General features: G+C 61.1%; 2 protein-coding genes across 2 annotated transcripts; one reads left to right on the forward strand and one right to left on the reverse strand.

Moving 5' to 3' along the window:
• Positions 1-336: 336 nt before the first annotated feature.
• On the forward strand, positions 337-13,825 carry Acap3 (ArfGAP with coiled-coil, ankyrin repeat and PH domains 3). Its single transcript, XM_077110029.1, has 24 exons — positions 337-463; positions 3,974-4,031; positions 4,747-4,866; positions 5,065-5,118; positions 6,209-6,267; positions 6,662-6,845; positions 7,143-7,187; positions 7,261-7,356; positions 7,436-7,510; positions 7,937-7,948; positions 8,607-8,719; positions 8,820-8,871; positions 9,105-9,205; positions 9,275-9,386; positions 9,611-9,819; positions 9,904-9,973; positions 10,072-10,166; positions 10,244-10,446; positions 10,663-10,770; positions 11,402-11,500; positions 11,590-11,822; positions 11,977-12,086; positions 12,165-12,275; positions 12,359-13,825. Exons 1-24 carry the CDS (start codon positions 417-419, stop codon positions 12,504-12,506), a joined length of 2,514 nt encoding a protein of 837 aa, XP_076966144.1. The 5' UTR covers positions 337-416; the 3' UTR covers positions 12,507-13,825.
• Positions 13,826-14,865: 1,040 nt separating this feature from the next.
• Scnn1d (sodium channel epithelial 1 subunit delta) lies at positions 14,866-18,082 on the reverse strand. Its single transcript, XM_077110099.1, is given in 10 exon segments — positions 14,866-15,032; positions 15,181-15,254; positions 15,495-15,545; positions 15,628-15,706; positions 15,785-15,875; positions 16,124-16,288; positions 16,371-16,425; positions 16,643-16,815; positions 17,015-17,110; positions 17,660-18,082. Coding segments are annotated over 10 exon segments (1,374 nt in total).
• Between the last annotated feature and the right edge of the window lie 1,712 nt (positions 18,083-19,794).

The following is a 19,794-nucleotide window of genomic DNA, read 5'->3' on the forward strand; positions in this document are numbered from 1 at the left end:
CCCAAATGTGGTTTTTGCAAACGCCCCAAGTTGCGCAATGGCTAGGATGGCTGGAGAGCCCGCGCCCTCCCCGTTCCTGGGTTTGGCCGACGGTCCCCGAAGCCCAACGGTCTCGGCCCATCAAGCTCCCCGACCCTGTGGCAGTGGATACAGGGAGGGCGCTTGGTGACACTCCCCGAAGGTAAAAGCAGTGGTGCGCGGTGGCGGGTTCGGCGACGCTCCCTGGCTGTGACAGCAGGCAGCGCGCGCGACGGCGGCGGACTTTGGCGACGCTCCCCGGCAGTGACAGGCGGGGCGGGGCGGCGGCGCGGCGGCCTCATTCCGGGGCGGGCGGGCGCCGAGCGCGGGCGGGCGGCCGGGGGTGCCGCTCGGCGCGCCGCGGTCCTCGGTCCAGTGAGCGCCCTGCCACTGCAGCCATGACGGTGGAGTTCGAGGAGTGCATCAAGGACTCGCCGCGCTTCAGGTGCGTCCTGGCCGCCGGGAGAGGGGTGCGAGCGGGGGCAGCGAGCCGCCTTTGTGCGGGCGGCGTTGCTCAGCTTTGCGACCGCGCTGTGGCCGCCGGAGACCGAGGCGGAGGGCCCGGCTCGGGACAAAGCAGCCGCCTCGGCCCGCCCCCGCCCCGGGGGACTAGAACAAAAGACACCCCTGTGTGGCTCACCTCGCTCAGAGGGTGTGAGCGTGGGCGTCCCAGCCCCCATGCATCAGTGTCCGGCTGGGCAGTTGTGGGGACGGCCATCTCCAGTACTGTCCACCCCCGCTTTGTATCTACACTTTTCTGCTGTGGCAACCTGCACTGGCTGAGGTCCCCCCTCCCCCCAGCCACCCTGCAGCCCAGCTCTGGGCAAGGTTGTCTGGGTCCAGGGTGTTCATCCCTCGACTCTGTTTTAGCCCATGTGTCCAGAGCAGTGCATGGGTACAGGCAGCTGTTGCTACGTTTAGGGCCTAGAGAAGGCCACTTGGTAGGAATGAAGGGTAATTTGACCACAGGACCTGGAGGGTGGGGGCTGTCCAGGATGGTGGGAAAGGACAAGTATCCACTGGGGGTTTGTGTACCTTTCATTATTCCTGAGCATGCAGGCATGCACATCTGCATGAACCACATATTCATGGACGTGTACACAAGTGTGCATCTGTTTCAATGGTTGGACGACATTTGGCAAACAGTAATGAAGCACTTCCCATGTGCAGTTTGCAAGTATGCCTCTGCACATGCACATGTGTAGGTGCACATGTGTGAGCTTTGCCACTCTGCCCCCTTTGAGGTGCCACACCATGTACCTGGATGTGTGGGTGAGCTGCACCCTGGACTGACATGCTTTGTGCATTCACTTAGACTGATGATGGTTAGAGGCACGCAAGTGTGTGTATTACCTGTCCCTATGGATTCATGTACTGAGTGTGTTGTGCTGTAAACACCTTAGTCTGTGTAGAGGTGTGTTCTAAGACCAGGTACACATGTCCACGCACATGTTTGCACCCCATTCTCTGGAGCACATATGTATAAACACTCTGCCACTGCATGCATGCATGTTTGTGCATGAGCGTGTGTCATGCTTCTGCATGTGTATTCTTGGACATTCTTGCATGTGCATGCTGGGTTTCTGGGAGCCTGCCTCAGCATCCTGAGAGCCGGCCTCTTGCAAAACCACCTCACAAGGAGTCATTAACAAAGGCCTTCTGGAGCCTGGAGTTGAGAGGGTCAGGGTTGGCCCAGAGTGGCCCCAGGCCCTGGGCAGAGAGACTGGAGGTCATCCTCTGGGTTCTCCCATTTCCATTGCTGACTGATCTGAGTGACTCAGGCACCCAGAATCTTGGACCTGGGTTGTGGGGGAGTCATGGCCAGGGCCTCTTTGCTGCGGCTTCATCCAGACTGAGGCACCCAACTTCACCCTTACTCAGAAGCCTGTGGCTCTTCCTCCCACTGTGGATGGGCATATGAGGGACTGGAACCCCATTTAATCCTGGGCCTCCCCTCCCACAACCAGCCTGTTGAACTGCTTGGAGTCTCTCTCTCTGGCAGGGAGGTGCCTGGAGCCTGCCTGTGAGTATGGGCTGGGGTGGAAGATGCCTACTGCGCCTTGGTCTTAAGGCTGTGGAAGCCTGGCTCCATGCATTGGGGTGGGCTGTGATCTAACTGGAGCTTGCAGAGCCTCTGTCCATCACCTTCAGGTGTAGCTCTGAGGGTGGGGCTGTGGGAGTATGTGGAAGCATGGAGAGCCTAGTCCCCAAGCGTGCTTGGGGTCTCCTGGCCTGGGGAGGGGCTTGTAACAGCCTCAGGGATACCCCCTAGACCAGGGTCACTGTGGTGGAGGGTCCTGAGAAGCTGAGGAAGGGGCACCACCTCAGGGTGTCATGGCTCGTCCCCTGGGTGGGGCTTCAGGCGCTGAGTCAGGGCTTTGGTGGAGGGGCCTCCTCCCCTGGCCCAGGGGCAGGGAGCCAGAGAAAGACCTCAGGTCCCAGACTGAGGAAGGGAGGAGAAGGGCTCCTGCTGAACCTCTACTGAGCACCCACCCTGTCCCCGTGAGCACGTCTGTCACTCCTGGCTCAGCACGGCCCTTGCCATCTCCTAAAGACAGGCTCCTGGTCAAGGGCAGTAGCTCTGGGTGCAGCTGTCCAGTCATCTGGCCTTCTCAGGGGAGCCAGGGTGACCCCATAGCACTCTTCTGGGCAGACGCTCCCTTCTCTGTTCTGGGACTCTCAAGCCAGCGGTCAAAAGTCCAGAGTCTGAACTTCCCTGTGTCCACACCTCCAGGTGGTATGGGTTGGGCAGTAGTTCCAGGCACTCTTCCTAAGCCTGGCAGGCTGGTGTGGCACGCACAGGTCACCCACGGTCCAAGCAGCTGCTGAAGCTCCATTTCCTTTGTCCCCTCTTTGCTCCAGGACTTAGGTTCCCTTAGCCTCTCAAGGGGTGGGGGCTGCTCCCAGAACAGCTGATGTCTGGCCAGCATGGGCAGACAGGACCTTTGATAGTTCCTGGCTGGGACAGCCTGGCCATTTCAGTCCCAGCTCCTACTTAAGGACACACCAGACCATGTCCCATGAGACCTGTAGGTCCGTTCCCTAAGTTTGGAAACTCCTCCTTTCTCTGATGTCCAGGGAGTGGGAGTAGCAAGGGGTGAGGGGATGCTAGACCTGGGTGGCCTCTCCTCTGTTGGACCCCTCACCCAAGACTTGTCCCTGGAAGACTGCCTCTGCCCCAGCCTGTGCCTATACCCCCCCCAGGGTATCTTATCCCAGGCAGGTCAGATGGGCTTGGTTCACCAGCTGAGTTGACTGTGCAGGGTGGGGGACTGCTGGGATCCTGGCCCTATTTCCTTATTTCCTGTTCCCAGAGGGTGGGGGTGTCACGTGCCTGATCCATCTGCCTCTGGCTTCCGGGATTCTCCCCTGGCTTCTCCCGGTGATGTCATTCCTTAACTCTTCCCACCCCATGGCAGCCCCATTGTCAGGCTGCCCTGATGGGAGTGGGCTCTGGGGAGACCTGACCCCCTCTTCCTCCAGGTGGACTGTGCTTATTGGAGTTTTGGGGTTGAGGAGCTGGTGGACCCCACTTCTCAGCTGGTTTGGGGCTTTATTTTGCTCCTCAGCAAGGCTTGGCCCAGGCTGTCATGAGCACCACCGCTGTGGCTCTCTGGCCCCTGCTGTCCTCAGGGGCTGAGGCCTTTTCTAACCTCTGCCCTCCCATCCCCTGACCCCTGGTGCATCAGTCTCAGTTGGGCAGAGGGTGTTACCACCAATGTAGCCTCTTCCTGGGGTGATGCTGGGTGTTGGGTGGCTCCAGAGTTGCTGAACCTGGGTCTCTTCCCTCTTGCCCTCGGGACAGAGTGATCACCTCTCCCAACCTCAGTTTCCTGGAAGCTTCTTTCTCTGGCAGACCCCCCTGGGGAGGTGCAAGGGGAGACGAAGCCCAAGTCTGTCCCCTAGTCAGCACAGCGGGCTGCAGATTGATCCCAGCCACCTGTTCTTGTTGCAGGGCCACCATCGATGAGGTAGAGACAGATGTGGTCGAGATTGAGGCCAAACTGGATAAGGTGAGGGGGAGGCCTCGGGCACATGGAGGGTCAGTGTTGCTCTGCCCGCCTATCCTAGCCCCCTAGTCTGAAAACAGGACTGGCTTTTCAGGACTTAGGAGCTCATGCACACCCAGCAGTGTGCAAACACTCATGTGCATGCTCAGGACCTGGATCTGCCCCTGACTCCCCCATCCGTGTCCTCCCACACACATCCCAGGGTGCACATACCACGTGCATATACGTGAGTCTCATCCCCTTGAGGGGATGACCCAGGCATGTCACCCAGGCCTCTGCTGGCTGCTGAATGAGGGACAGCTGCTGTGTGGTTGTGCCCAGTGTACCTGGGTTGGGGACCTGGGGGGGGTGACAGAATCAGTGCCGGGGAGGAAGAAGGGACTATCAGTGCCATGAGCCCACACTGGCTGTCTTTAAGTCTGAAGTGCCACATCACACCCCAGCCCTAGCACCCTACTTTAAGTCCCCCTGTCCTGCCCAGTCTGCTGCTCCAGAGCCCAGACCATGGACTGTCCTGTGTGCCAGCAGGCTTATGCAGGCTGCTCAGGGGCAGCTGCATCCTGGGCACCAGTGGGCCCTGAGTTGAATTCTGACCTCGCACTGACCTCTCTTGGGAGCTGTGTACTTCTCTCTGGCTGGAATGGACCTCTCAGCCATTGTGAGCATTGGTTATAGGAGCTGCCAGACCCTCACCCTTCCTGCTCTGTCCCATCCATAGCTGGTCAAGCTGTGCAGTGGCATGATCGAGGCCGGCAAGGCCTATGTCACCACCAACAGGCTCTTTGTGAGTGGTGTCCGTGACCTGTCCCAGCAGTGCCAAGGTGACACCGTCATCTCGGTGAGGTGCCAGCTGGCTTTTGACCGCCAGGTGGGGGTGGAGCAGGGAGACAGCCCCTCAAGGGTGCCCAGGCTCATGAGCAGGTGTCTGGACTCTGCTCAGGTGCAGCTTTGTATCCTGTGGGCAGGGAGGGGACCCTTTGGACATGGTGAGGTGCCCCCAGCACCATGGCCTCAGCCCTCTTGCTCTTCTCCCCAGGAATGTCTGCAGAGGTTCGGAGACAGCCTGCAGGAGATGGTCAACTACCACACGGTGAGCCTCATGGGTGTGGCCCCAGCCTCCATCATGCTGCCTCCCTCCACCAGCTCCCAAAGGCCCTCCCTGGCCTGGAACAGACTAACTAGCTCACAGGGAGCCAAGTGGGTGGCCACCCATGAGGGAGGCCATGTCCTACACATCCAGTCTGTGAGAGTGGTGGCCACCCATGTCTGTGAGTCAGTGGGGTGTGGAGGCCTCCTTTGGGAGCCCTGCCATGTCCCAGTTAAGAGACAGACTTGGTCCTAGAGGCAGGGGAAGTAGCACAACCTAGGGCCATGGGCAGCGGGGTCTCAAGGTGGGGGAGACCTCGAAGCTCATCCAGATCTCCCAGCTGAGCAGAGTACTCATTCCATCGTCCCAGCTGACCCTGCATCATCCCTGCGAGACTCACCCTTGCTGTTTGGGCAGGGCCAGGACTGATGGGGACAGACACACAGAACAGGCTGAGGCACATGGCAGGGCGTGGTCTGGGAACTGGAGCCCAGACTAAACCCAGGGCCCCCACCCCTGCAGGGAAGTTCAGAAATAAACCTGCTCAGGATGGCTCAGCTGAGTTCCTGTCCCTCTGCCTGTCCTGGTTTGGCCCAGCCCTCCTCTACATGAGGGTTTGATTCTGAGTGCTGTGGGGGGACCCTGAAGCCCCTCCACTATGAAGCCCTCACCACCAGGCCCCACTTCTCCCCAGGCTGGCTCTGATGGAGCCCTTCCTGCTAAGGGTGGGCAGCCTCCAGTGGCTGTTGTGTGCTGCCCATGTGAGCACTGTGGGTGTAGCTGAAGGAGGAGCCCATCTGACAGCAGGAGTCTGTAGACTGGCTGAGGGCCAGGTGGAAAGAGGGGCAGGTGGTCACAGCTGTTGCCTCTGGGCACCAACCCAGGCTGGGAGTCATTCTCTGGCCCCCCAGAGGCCAGCTCCTGGTACAAAACAGGCTGCACTGGTAGCACCCTCTGCAGAGAGCTGGGCCCAGGCAGGTCCGAGTAGGAGGGCAGAACTCTCCTGATTCTCACTGTGGGGATGGATGGGGCCTCCAGGGGGTTGTTCTGTAGGGACAAACCCCCACAAGCTCCTCCCTGCCTCTGTCCCCAGATCCTGTTTGACCAGGCCCAGAGGTCTGTGAGACAGCAACTGCACAATTTTGTCAAAGAGTGAGTGGTCCAAGCCCCAAGGTGGTGCTTCATCTCCAGGACAGGGGAGTGGCCAAGGGTATCCAGACCAAGGTCTCAAGGCTGGTTGGAGGACCCAGGGTCCAGCTCAGTCCCCGTAGGTGTGGTTGGGTTGCTGGGGGTACCACAGGGGAGATGTGGGTTGACTCTGGATCACTGGGTCTGGAGTAAGGTGTGAAGGGCTGGAGAGATCCTGGAGCAGGGAGCAGGGGAGGGGGCTGGTGGCAGGGGTGGGGTGGGGGCCAGGATAGCGAGCAAGAAAGGAGGCCCTACCCAGCAGCAGAGGAGAAGCTGGGAGTAGAGGAAAGGCTGTTAGAGGTTGGGTCAGCACATCCCTTCTCCAGCCTCTGACCTTTGACCCGACACTGGCCTTCAGGGATGTACGGAAGTTCAAGGAGACGAAGAAGCAGTTTGATAAGGTGCGGGAGGACATGGAGCTCTCCTTGGTGCGGAATGCTCAGGCCCCAAGGCATCGGCCCCATGAGGTGGAGGAGGCCACGGGTGCCCTCACCCTCACCCGGAAGTGCTTCCGCCACTTAGCCCTGGACTATGTGCTCCAGGTCAGCTGAGAGGTTGGCTTCTGAAACAGGGAGGGGTCTGTCCTGCGCGAGACAAGAGGTGGGGATGAGCGTTGTGGGCGGAGGGCTTGAGGACCTTCAACAGGAAGGCAGGGGTGAGATTCCTGGCTTTGCCTGGATAGGACCCTGTGTCCCACCTGGGAGATTGAGGCTGGCATGGCAAGACACTGAGGATGACCTGGGGCTCTCAGGACCACTGGCAGCCTGAATGGACTCTGGTCAGGTGGAGCCCTGGGTTCCTGGCCCTGAGACCCGGCCTGTTTGCTCCTCCTCTGGCAGATTAATGTCCTCCAGGCCAAGAAGAAGTTTGAGATCTTGGATTCTGTGAGTGCTTGTGGGGGGTGCCTGTGAGCAGGCCCGTGCAGAGAGCCCTGCTCACTGGCCCCTGTGCCTGCAGATGCTGTCCTTCATGCACGCCCAGCACAGCTTCTTCCAGCAGGGCTACAGCCTCCTGCACCAGCTGGACCCCTACATGAAAAAGCTGGCAGCTGAGGTGAGCTTGGGGAAGATGGACCCCGGCCAGGGTCTCAGGGGAGGGGCTCACTGCCTCTCTGATGCCCCCAACCCCACAGCTGGACCAGCTGGTGATCGACTCTGCCGTGGAGAAGCGAGAGATGGAGCGCAAGCACGCGGCTATCCAGCAGCGGGTGAGGCTCCCGGAGCCTGCTCTCAGCCTCACCCCCCAAACCCCCATCCCCCCTGCCCACCTCCCTGTGGTCCCGACCTGGGGCCATAGGCATAGCTGCATGCCCAACCTCCCCGCCAGGCCCATGCCCTCTCTGCCAGGCTGAGGCTGCTCCCCTCCCATCCTTGGGAGCTTCACAGTGTGGGCCGGGCATGAGGAAGGGCTGGAGCTGGGACCTGAGGCCTCCTGCCTGAGGGTTGCTGGGCCTGGGCCTGGGCTCACCTGCTGCACAGTGGCCTGGGCCATCACCCAGATGGGGGTTGGCTGCAGGTGCCAACTGGTGGGCCTGCGGCAGTGGGATGGTAGGTGGGGCTACTTGTGGGTGGTGGGAGGGCCCTCACTCACTGGCTGTCTTTTCCCCTCCCACCCACTCCTCTCTGGCCCTCAGACACTACTGCAGGTGAGATTACCCACCCTTGGGCCTGTGGGCATGGGCATTGCAAGGGGAAGCCAGGCCCTCCCCGCCTGGGGCACTTCAGCACCACGGACACCTCCCACCACCTCCAAAGGCCGGGACTGCACCCGACACCTGTGGGCTGGTTGCTGGCACCAGCAAGATGCAGGCTGAAGCCGGACCCCTTCCCCCACCTGAGGGAGTGGTGGCAGCTGTGCCTTCCTGCCCCCACTCAGCCTGAGAGCAGGTGGCCAGACCTCTCCTCTGGCCTGGGCTGCTGGGACGGAGGACACACAGGACACCCAAGGCTCTGGCTCCTCAATGGAGCTCTGTCAGGCTGCTGGAGCCGACCCAGCTGGCGACATGCACAGGGCACTCAGGATGCGGGGGTGGGGGTGGGAGTGGGCTCCCTTCCTGATTGCAGCCTCTTGTCCTGCAAGCTGGGGGGAGGGACTGGAGAGCTCCAGCCCAGCTGTGAATGCCAAGGTCTGCCTTCGGGGTCTTGGGCAGGGGGTCTCACCCAGTCAGGAAGTTGCAGTACCAGGCAGAGGGTCTCCTGTCTGAGCATGTACCTCAGTTTGTCCTTCCCTCTGGGTGAGCCTGGGAGGATGGCAGGGTCTTCTGGTGGTGGCCACTCCCCGAGGGCTGGCTCTGCACTCCCCAGGACTTCTCCTATGATGAGTCAAAAGTGGAATTCGACGTGGATGCGCCCAGCGGCGTGGTGATGGAGGGCTACCTCTTCAAGAGAGCCAGCAATGCCTTCAAGACATGGAACCGGTGAGGGCCTTTCTCAGGCAGGGCTGAGGGCAGGCTGGGCCAAGAGCAGAGAGGACATGGAGCCAGCGCTGCCTGACCCCCTGCCCATTCACTTCACCAGGCGCTGGTTCTCCATTCAGAACAGCCAACTTGTTTACCAGAAGAAACTCAAGGTGCGTTGGGTTGGGGTCCTGGTAGCTGGACCCCTCCCCACCTGGACTGTGGGGTGGGTTAGTCAACGGGGGTTGGCACGGAGCTGAGGATACTGATGGACACCAGGCCCGAATGGTCAGGTAACAGGGAGTTTGGAATAGATTGCTGGAGATCTCTAAGGTGAAGAAGAAAACAGGTGGTCAGTGCCAGGTGGGGGTGAGCAGATAGATGTCCACAGTGGTGCTGCCCACAGGATGCGCTGACTGTGGTGGTGGATGACCTCCGCCTGTGCTCCGTGAAGCCCTGTGAGGACATCGAGCGGAGGTTCTGCTTTGAGGTCGTGTCGCCCACCAAGTGAGGAGGCCCAGCCCAGGGCAGGGGGGGGAGCCCCACCCACCCAGCCTAACCAGCCCCTCCCTCCAGGAGCTGCATGCTGCAGGCCGACTCGGAGAAGCTCAGGCAGGCCTGGGTGCAGGCTGTGCAGGCCAGCATTGCCTCTGCCTACCGCGAGAGCCCAGACAGCTGCTACAGCGAGGTGTGGCCCACCCTGCCCTTCCACTTGCACATGCTTGCCTGTGTGTCTATGAGGCAGCTCCTGCAGGCTGCATGTGTGTGTGTGTGCAGTGCCATGTACATGCGTGTGCGTGCAGTATGTGTGCACACTTGTGTGTGTCTTGGATTGTGCTTGAGGGCCCCTGACTGGGGTGGGGGAAGGGCCTGCAGGGGAGTCGGGCTGAATGGCCCCTCACACTGTCCCAGAGGCTGGACCGCACAGCATCTCCGTCCACAAGCAGCATCGATTCTGCCACGGACTCTCGGGAACGCGGTGTCAAGGGTGAGAGTGTGCTACAGCGGGTACAGAGCGTGGCTGGCAATGGCCAGTGTGGCGACTGTGGCCAGCCAGACCCCCGCTGGGCCAGCATCAACCTTGGCGTGCTACTCTGCATTGAGTGCTCAGGCATCCACAGGTGGCCTCCCTGACTCGGTGGGGTGGGGCAGGGCCAAGCCAGGTGAGCTGCAACCTGACCCGGCCCTATCTCCTTGCTGTCCAGGAGTCTGGGTGTCCACTGCTCCAAGGTTCGGTCCCTGACACTGGATTCCTGGGAGCCAGAGCTACTAAAGGTGGGGGGGTGCACTTAAAGTCCTCTAGGACCCTGGGTTGGGTGGGAGTGGGGATCTTTTGAGCTTGTACGGACGTCCACACACCCTTCTCTCACCAGCTGATGTGTGAGCTTGGAAATAGCACCATGAACCAGATCTATGAGGCCCAGTATGAGGGCCTGGGCAGCAGGAAGCCCACAGCCAGCAGCCCCAGGTGAGGTGGGGTGCAGCCCCACTTGGCTAGAGGAGCCTCAGCCAGTGAATGCAGACTCATGTTTGCCCCTGGTCCAGGCAGGACAAGGAGGCCTGGATCAAGGACAAATACGTGGAAAAGAAGTTTCTTCGGAAGCCTCCAACAGCACTGGCCCGAGATGCCCCAAGGCATTGGCGAGCACAGAAGTGCCAGCGCCCCCACAGCTCCCCCCGTGCTCCCACCACCCGCCGCAAGGTCCGGCTTGAACCTGTCCTTCCCTCAGTGGCTGCTCTGTCCTCAGGTGAGAGGGCTGTTAGCAGCCACACCCATTTATAAACCTGGGCAGGATTACAAACAATTGTAATTCTTGCAATTCTCTGGATCTGAGCCCCCGATCCCTGAGAGTCATGGTGGGAGGTGGGTTGGAGACTCTGTCCAACTCCCAATGTGGCCGGGGGCACCCTCCTATCATGGTGCTCAGTTTCCCCCTCTGAACATGTGTCCCACTCCCCAGCAGCAGGCACCTTGGAGCGCAAGTTCCGCCGGGATTCCCTCTTCTGTCCCGATGAGCTGGATTCCCTCTTCTCCTACTTCGATGCAGGGGCTGCGGGGGCCGGTCCACGCAGTAAGTTCTGGGAGGCCCCATCCCCTGATGCCCACCCCCTTTGGGGGCTGCCACCCCATCCAGGAAAGAAGAAGGGGAGCCAGTGAAGACTCCCTGGTGCATGGACAAATGTGGACGGCATTTGCTCAGGGACAGAAAGGACAGCTTTTCCACATAGGAGGGACAGAGCTAGGCAGTGTCACAAGGAGGTTGGGCTGGCCGTGGGGAGAGCTGGAGCTTTAGCAGGGCTTTCTTGTTCACCAACCTGGAGGCTGAAACTGGGACTGTTAAGAGCTGTGTGCAGGCACTGCTGGAGGGCCTATGTGCATGATGGGAATGAGGAGGGGGTGACTGCCGGCAGCAGAGGGCGCTGTCGCCCTGGCCCTAAGCCTCAGGCTTTTCTGAGGCCTGGCTTCTTCCCTGCTGGCCAGGCTGGGCTTCCAGTACCTGAAGACCTCAGAACCTGGCCCTGGGCTACTCTTGGCTCCTTTGAGGTCTGGTTGTTTTTTATCCTTTCCTCTTTCCTAGCTAGGGCTGGTTCTGCCCCTTCCCAGGTCCCCTGGAGGGCGAGTGGCGCTAAGCCTTCCCTGTGGTTCTGGGAAGAGTCAGGGGCCTGCCTGGCTCAAGCCCTCACCAGCCTGTGGCCCTGCAGGTCTAAGCAGCGACAGTGGCCTGGGAGGCAGCTCTGATGGCAGTTCAGACGTCCTGGCCTTTGGTGCAGGCTCAGTGGTGGACAGTGTCACTGAGGAAGGTTGGTACACACCTTTCCATCTCGCTGCAGCCCTGGTGTACCCCCACCCAGTGAAGTCAGAGACCCTAACCCTGTCCTTCTTCCCGCAGAGGGTGCAGAGTCAGAGGAGTCCAGTGGTGAGGTAGAGGCCGAGGCTGAGGCCGAGGCCGAGGCCTGGGGGTTGGCAGATGTGCGTGAGCTGCATCCTGGACTTCTGGCTCACCGCGCAGCGCGCACTCGCGACCTCCCCGCGCTGGCCGCAGCATTGGCCCACGGGGCGGAGGTAAACTGGGCCGACGCAGAGGATGAAGGCAAAACGCCGCTGGTGCAGGCCGTGCTAGGGGTGAGTGTGGCAGGAAGCTGCACGCCAATGTGTGCATCCTCTCCAGGGTGGAGCGCAGGCTTGTCCTGGCTGGGCACGCAGGGCTGAGGGCCCTGGTGTGGGGGCCCTGTAGGGGGCCATTTCTTGGCTCAGTCCTAGGTGCCCGGCTCCCCAGGGTTCCTTGATCATCTGTGAATTCCTTCTGCAAAACGGAGCAGACGTTAACCAAAGAGACAGCCGGGGCCGGGCGCCCCTGCACCACGCGACGCTCCTGGGCCGCACCGGGTGAGTCTCTCGAGCCTGCCCCTCCCGGCCTCACCCGCGCCCAGCCCACCTCGCCTAGACACGGCCCTCCGCTCCCAGCCAGGTCTGCCTGTTCCTGAAACGTGGAGCCGACCAGCACGCCTTGGACCAGGAGCAGCAGGACCCGCTAACCATCGCCGTGCAGGCGGCCAACGCGGACATCGTTACGCTGTGAGCACGCGCGGCCATGGGGGCGGGACTCCGCGAGCGCCGGGTCGTCGGAGGTGCTGCCTCACACTGCGCCCCTCCCCCAGGCTCCGTCTGGCGCGCATGGCCGAGGAGATGCGAGAGGCTGAGGCGGCCCCGGGCCAGCTGGGCCCCCTGGCGGGCAGCAGCCCAACCGAGCTGCAATACCGCAGGTGCATCCAGGAGTTCATCAGTCTCCACCTGGAGGAGAGCTAGGGCTGCGCAGGCCGGGCAGCCGGGGGACCCCAGCCCTGCCCGGCCCGCCCGGCCCGGACCCTGCATGCCCCTGAAAATCCTGGTCCCCCACCCAGCCACAGCCCTGCCTGCGCAAGGTCCATGGGCCCATCCCGACAGCCCCAGTGCCCTGGTGCTCCTGGAGCCCCACGCGCCTGCTCATCCCTCCTCCCGGCTACCCGTGGTCCCCCCTGGCCGGGAGCGAAGGACCCCAGCACTGAGTCTTGAAACCCCACGTTTTTGGGGGTGCTGCATCTTCTGGTGCCCCTCACCCCACTTGGGGAATCTCTGTCTTCAGGTGACCCCTCCTTCAGGGGCCTGGATTGCTGACGTCACAAATCACTCGAGGCCTGTGTTACCTTGTCCCTCTCTGCCCTAAGGGTCAGTGTCATCTCTTGCCCCCACTTTTACTGCCGCGGAACACTGACCTGCTAGCTGGGTCCTTCTTACTCACCCCCCAGAGCCCCTCCTCTAGCCTGGGGCTGGTGGCTGGCCACCAGCACCTTCCCAGAGCAGGAGTGGCAGCCCATGCAGGGAACCAACCCAAGTACCTCACTTAGTGACCCCAGTATCAAGGCTGGGCTTTTGCAGGTGCTGGGTGGGTGGGCTCTGGCCTGGGCTCTCTGCCTGGGACGGACGCAGGCGTCCCAAGGCCATGTGGCTGGCCACGACGGCCCCTGGTGCCGGTTGGCCCCAGACCTCCCTGCCTCCTCCAGGGAGGGACTTGCCCAGAGCCAGGCCTACACTAAACCCACTGGCACTTCCCACCACACCCACTGTTCTTTGTTACCCACTGAGTGGATTTTCTACAACGGCCTTGTCCTGACTTTGTCTGCGTTTTTTTCTCTGGACTCTCAAGGACCACCCTGATCCCAGCTCTGCCTGCTGCTGGGGGATGCCCCCATAGCTCTGCCCTGCCCTTTCACTGGCCTCGCCCCTTGGACTGAGCCCTCTGATGGGCCCAGGGGTCTTTTGCTAATTTGGGGACCCACCAATGCCTTCAAATTCTCCTTTTGTAAAAGAGCCTCAGGACAGGCTGAGCCCCTCCACAACTGTGGGTTCTTGCTGGTCACTATGCAAATGCTGCCCAGGGAGGCTCCACCGGCAGCAAGGTGGGCACTGGACTGGGGCCCCGACTCCCCTGCCTGCTGGCTGTGACCCTAAAGAGCAGAATCAGCTCTTTCTTCCCTGCTTGAGCTTGCCCACCGCCCACCCTGCCACCTGCCATCCTTAGGCTGGCAGGATCCCACCCCTCCTGTTCCAATCACTCACGGTTAATAAACCTCTGCCGCTTGCGCCCACTGCCTGCTCATTGGCTCACCTGCCTTGCACTGCTCTGTCTCATCTGGGGGTGTGAATGGGTCCTCTGCCCTCCTTGAGCAGCAGCTCTGAGCACGGTCCCTCCAGTGTCCCTTTTCCAAAGGCCAGAGGCCTGATGGGGGACCAAGGACTTCTGGCATCCCCAGCCCCCATTCCCTGGCCTCTCTAACTTCCTCTAGCTTGGCTGGTGACCCCTGGTGGTAGCAGGGGTGGGTGTACCCAGCCAGTAAGGATGGCTTGGGCCTGGTCCTATATAGTGTCTCCCTGGCCCCCATAGTGTGACTGCTGTGGTCTGTTCCAAGGAAGTGTTGGGGTGTAATCTGAGGTCTGCAGCTCACCCCAGCATGGGTAAGAGGAGAGACACACACACACACACACTCTGGCCACTGTAAATCATTGATTTTAATTACAAAGCAGCTGATTTTATTATAAACCTTGCCTTGGTCCTGCCCTGCTTCCTGCCTGGCCCGAGGCTGCCCTGAAGCCGAGGCAGGCTCTGCCTGACATGCACACACACACCTACACACAGATGTAGACAGAAGTGCAGACACCCAGAAGTGCACAGACAGGACGCCAGATGCACCACTATGGAAAGGCTCTTCTGCCCACACACAAGCATGCACACAATCATACCCGGAACTCAAGAATCTAGACAGGAGGGGACCTCCCTCCTCTCTGCCCTCGACCTGCTCAGACCCAAGAAATCACTGGAGGGTGGGCAAAGAGAAGCCCTGAAGTATCTGCATGCCCACAGACTCAAGTCTTTGTGAACTGTTGGGTGGACCCAGCCGGGTGGGCCAGTCTAGCCCATCTTGGACGTCCAGGGGAGCCTACTATCCCATAGGGTCAGGCCTAGGGGTCAGATGCCCCAGGGCTGGTTCAGGTGTCAGGAGGGTCAAGGGACAAGAGCTCAGCCTTATCTCTTCTGCCAAAACTCCTTTCAGTGCTCCTGGGACACTCTGTAAAAGTGACACAGCTGTTCCCTCTGGAACTTTGCAGGTATGCCTGCAGTCCCCGGGCTTCAGTACTGGTATGGCGCCAGGCTGGGCCACCCATGCTCTGCAGAGCCCAGCAGGAAGGCTAGGGCCATGGTGTCCAGCAGCAACTCCAGCAGTTCAAGAACAGAGAGGACTGATGAGCCAAACCACAGGCTCCAGAGGCTGCCCATGGCTGAGAGCAGCTGGGGAATTTGCGGATGGGTGACAATGAGTGGAGTTCGGGGGCCTCCTGCACCTGGGAACCTCTGAGCAGGGCTGCACTGGGGTGGGCACCAGTGGGAGTGGCCAGATGCTGCCCTGCCTTCCCCCAGTCCAAGCCCTGGATCTCAGGTCACTCACAGAGTACACGGGTGCCTCACCCACCGCTGGGTAGTTGAGTTCCTGGTGGAAGATATTCACCTTGGCCACCCTGCTACGGGAGTGGAAACAGCTGTGAGGGGCTCCCCCAGGAGAGGCTCAGCCAGGACACCCCCTGGAGGAAGGGGTGCACTCACCTGCGGCTGTGGCTGTGGCTCCAGCTCTACAGGCCCCACTTGCCAAGCACAGCGACTGCTCCCCTCCCCAGAGGGCACTGCAGGCAGGTGTGGGGGCAGGGACTACCCAGGAACCTGCTGAACCCGTCCCCACCATGCCCTGGCCGCTCACAACAGACTTGGCTGAAGGCCACCTAGAGGTCCCCGCAGAGAGCTTGTATGAAGACTCCCTGGGAGAAACAGGCCAGTGGTCACACCACGCGGCAGCCTAGGGCAGTGACCCCTGACCCTGGGCCTCATCTCCCAACTCACCTGCAGGACCTGGGACAGCAGGAGGCGCATGCCAGCTAGTATGTTTCCAGGTCCTGGAGGAGGTGGTAGAAGCAGTGACCTGGAGAGGGGTCGTGGGGGCATGGTTAGGAGCCACCCATCCAGCAACCCTCTGCAGGGGAGGAGGGCGGGGCTCAACCCAGACTGGGTGCTGCGTGGCTGCAGGACTGAGCCCTGGCAGGCAGTGGGTAGAGGTGGTAGGTGCAGGAGCAGATCTCCACTATCAATTTCTGGAAGGAAGGCAGGACTGGAGAGCAGCAGAGCTGGAGCGGAGGCCCTGTCTGCGCAGGGACCACTTTCAGCTCCCGACATTGCCAGCCCGCCCACACTCACCAGCCTGGTGTAAGAGGTGTTGGACAGCAGCGGCGTGTCCACGCCCTCTGCGCACCACGTCCAGCGGGGAGGGGTTTCAGTTCTGCCGACCCTGTCCCCCAGGCCCCCAGGGTGGTGGGCCCAGAGGGTCCCCAAGCACGCCCGCCTCTTGGATGTCAACTGTGGTCTCCATCCCTGGCCGGATACTGAAATCCTGGTGCTCTAATAAGAGCGTGTGGTTGTGCCCGTGAACCATGACCTTGACACCAGCCTCGGTGGACAGCAGCGTGCGATACTGCTGCAGCTCAGTCCTGAGGACCAGACTGATGCCTGGTGAAGCTGAGAGGGAGGTGTGAGCCCCGGTCCCTCCTGCACCATCACTGCCACATGCCCACCAGGGACTGGCACTCATTGTGGGTGATACCTGGGTGCTGTGCGGCCCACACACCCTTCAAGGTGTGGCAGCGGCTGTTGGTGGTGGGACATCGGGAAGTGCCTGGAACCTGGGGCCAGCTCAGGTCATGCCTGCCTGTGGCCTGCCTCCCCACCCAGGGTGCTGAGGGGCCATGCCTGCCTTGTTTGCAGCTAGCCCTGGGCAGCCTAGGTGTCTAGCCAGCCAGACCCCAGGATAGAACTGCACTCCCCTGGGTGGGACAAAGGACAGCACTAGCCCTGCCCCGCTCACCAGACCTGGCAGTCCTGGCTGTCATAGTGGCAAGACAAGATGATGTGGCCACAATTGCTGTGCTGGCCATCCTCCAGGCAGTGGGCCGTAGGGCCAGGACGTCCATGTAGTGGAAGCGGTACCACTCCTGACAAGTAGGTGCGGTAGAAGCAGTCACCACTGCGGCTGTTGCGCTGGAAGGTGGGGAGTCAGTTCAGACTCAACTCCTCACCTACCCAGGACCAGGCGCACTCTCCTCGGGCAGCATGCCAGCACCCCCACACCAGTCTGAAGCCCGCCTTGTGCTATCTGTCCAGGTGCCTCAGCCACTGGCAGGTGGATCCCATGGAGCTAGATGGGGGGCTTGGGGCCAGAAATACTGGCAGAGGGGACATTGCTGCCCTTGGTGAAGTTGTACTTGTATAGGGAGTAGATGTTCTCCTGGGCAAAAGTGTCCAGCACCTCCAGATGGCACGCAGTAGGGCTCAGCTAGGGGGCACATCATATCAGAGCCACTGTCCCAGGGCCCCCCATGTGATCCCCTAGGGCATTCCTGGAGAGACCCTTGTGAGGGCCCCTCACTGGTCCCCAACAGGCAGCACCTTGCAGCCTCAGCATCTCTACACCTCCTGAGGGCTCAGCCCCTCCCCCACTTCAGGCTGCAGGGGAGGGACTTTGAGTTGGGAGCTGGACCTGGGCCCTCCCCCAGTGCTCCACGTCCTCCTGCATGCTCACAGCCCCCACCTCCCTTCGTCCCTCCCCCTCCTGGGGGAACCCAAGCTGGCAGGACAGCTCAGATTGTCCTTTGGAAGGGCCCTCCTCTCCTCATCCCTGGGCTCCCAGTGACTGGGTGTCCCTCAGAAGTCCTGGCTGGGCACAGCATAGGTCATCACCCATGGCCAGGCTTCAGGAGACTGCGCTCAGGGAGAAGTCCCAGGATGTGAAGAGACAGGGAGCCCACCCCTCAGGCCAACACCCTCAGGTCCTCGCTGGGGTGAGTTCATGTTGCACAGGGTGACTGAGGGAAGAAGAGCTTGCGTTCCGAGGGCAGGGACACGTCACGATGACTGGGTAGTGCCAGTACTGCTCCAGCAGGAGCCCAAGCTGCCAGCAGAGCACCCCCAGGGTGCCCAGAAGCAGCAGCCCCCAGGAGGTAGTCTTGAGATGGTTCCAGCAGGAGCAGACCAGGCAGACCAGGCCATGGTGGGCAGCATTGGAGCAGAAGGCCAGCAGGTCTCTGAAGGAGGCACACAGCTCCACCAGCCACCCCCCCCTCCTCAAACGATGGCAGGGCCAGCTAGCTCTGGTGGTGCTTCCCGGGCCCAGGCCCCTGCCTGCCACCCAGGTGGCTCCCTGCCTGACCCAACCAGCAGCCACCACCCACTCCCAGCCCAGCCGGGTCTCCCCACCCAGGATCTGGCAGTTCTCTGTTCTCTGTCTCTGGAATCTCTGGAGATTCATGTCCCTTGGCCACAGAGGCACAGCCCAGCCTGACAGACTTTGAGGACTGTCCACATCTTGGCCTGAATTACTTCTTGTGCCTTGGGTGTGGCCTGCTGGGGCCCAGCACCCTCCCTCTGCCTAGGCTTGGGCTGGTTTCTGCTGCAACCCAGCCTGCTGGTGCCCTGTTGGGTGTGCCCAAGCAGGCTACTCCAGTGTGCTCTGGGAACATGTGTGCCAGGGCAAGCCAACTAGCTTTTGGGGTCCCTGGAAGCAGGGGTGGAGGCCCCCATGAGCCTTGCAGTAGTGAGTGCCTACAGTGGCCACACAAGTATCCTGCGGTCATGCCCAGCCCTCACAGGTAAGCCAGGAGGGGGACTGCATGTTATGGGAGGCAAGGAAGGTCCAATTCTCTTAGGAACAGAAACCCCTGTTCTGAAGAGTGGAGGAACTCCAGAGAGGGGACTGGAGGACCAGCTGCAATCTCTTGAGGCACAAGAAGTGGGCACAAGAGGTGCCCTTGCAGATGCCAGAGGCCTCTGTCACCGCAGCAGATCAGGTGCAGCCCTTAGGCACACACAGGTGCTTACACTCACACAGGTCTGCTCACACTGACCAAGAGTGCTGCCCAGCATAGGAGCCCTCAGTCAGCAGGCCACACAACAGAGGATGAACTGGAACCCTGCTTCATATGGCTGCACACCCTTCCTGCCCTGGTCCTTCATGTCTGAGGGTGTGAGAGCCAGGACCAGGCCAACCCCTCTGCCCTGCCTGGCTCCATGCTTACAGTGTGGCCAACACATGGCTCGCATCGTGTGTATTCTGTATGGTTATTGGCACCGGGACACAGGCTATTGGGGGCGTTCCCCCAGGTGCTGTGCCCACGGTGTCTGTAGTGTTCCTTCGGCTTCTATTTAGCAAACACTGTACACCACAGTGTGTGCAGTGTCCTTTGCTCCAGGCCAAGTCCACCCAAAAGATGACCTACCCTGATTGCCACGCAGGGCCTGCCCTGAGCCCCAGGAGCCAAGTGCAGGGAGTGGAGCCTGTGCCAAGCATCTTCAGTACCTTGAGTCTGGGGACTTCCTGTGCAGGAGCCTCCATTCCTCATCAGTGGTGTGGTAGGTGACCAAGATGGTGATAGCTTCAGAGCTTCAGTAGGTCACTGAGCAGGATGTGGCTCCAGAACGGCTGGGCAGCTGCCTCTAACAAGCTGCTGGGTGTGGGGTGGGGCTTCATGGGAGGGGCCCAGCCAGCAGGGGCAGCCATACCTGCTCTGGACTGGAAGCTGAATTCTCCAGGAGGTAGAGATGTGGGGTCCCTCTGCCAGGTAAGTCTTTCTCAGCCTGAGCTATGCAGAGCAGGCCTAGGCCCCTGACCCTGGCTGGGGTGAGGGGTAGCCATTTTTGGAGGGAGAGGAGAGGCCCTTGTTGGGCTGGTACCCTCTCTCACACTGGCCCCTCAGACTCTGTCTGGCTCTCAGAGATTTGGGCCCCTCACCTCCCTGCCCACTCTCCTGCCAGGCCTGGAGGAACGCCTGCTCATCCCCGCTTGCCTGGCTCAGGCCTCCAGCCCTGACTATAGGTGTCTGTGGCTGAGGGACCCTGGGTGGGGGTCACTCTCAGAACACAGGTGTTCCTTGAAACCAGGGCTCAACATTGGTAGGGGTACTGATTGTGAGAACAACCTCAGTCCTGGGTTTGCAGAGGGCACCTGGTGGCCTCACCCTCTCC

The sequence above is a fragment of the Callospermophilus lateralis genome, chromosome 7 (assembly GCF_048772815.1).
Source record: "Callospermophilus lateralis isolate mCalLat2 chromosome 7, mCalLat2.hap1, whole genome shotgun sequence".
Lineage (NCBI taxonomy): Eukaryota > Metazoa > Chordata > Mammalia > Rodentia > Sciuridae > Callospermophilus > Callospermophilus lateralis.

What these genes read in the sequence shown, in the direction of transcription:
- Acap3 (XM_077110029.1), top strand. Translation starts at nt 417, where the DNA reads ATGACGGTGGAGTTCGAGGAGTGCATCAAGGACTCGCCGCGCTTCAG. An exon ending in CCCTGGACTATGTGCTCCAG is followed by an intron (nt 6,846 to 7,142) that starts GTCAGCTGAGAG and finishes CTCCTCTGGCAG; the next exon opens with ATTAATGTCCTCCAGGCCAA. An exon ending in GAGGTCGTGTCGCCCACCAA is followed by an intron (nt 9,206 to 9,274) that starts GTGAGGAGGCCC and finishes CCCTCCCTCCAG; the next exon opens with GAGCTGCATGCTGCAGGCCG.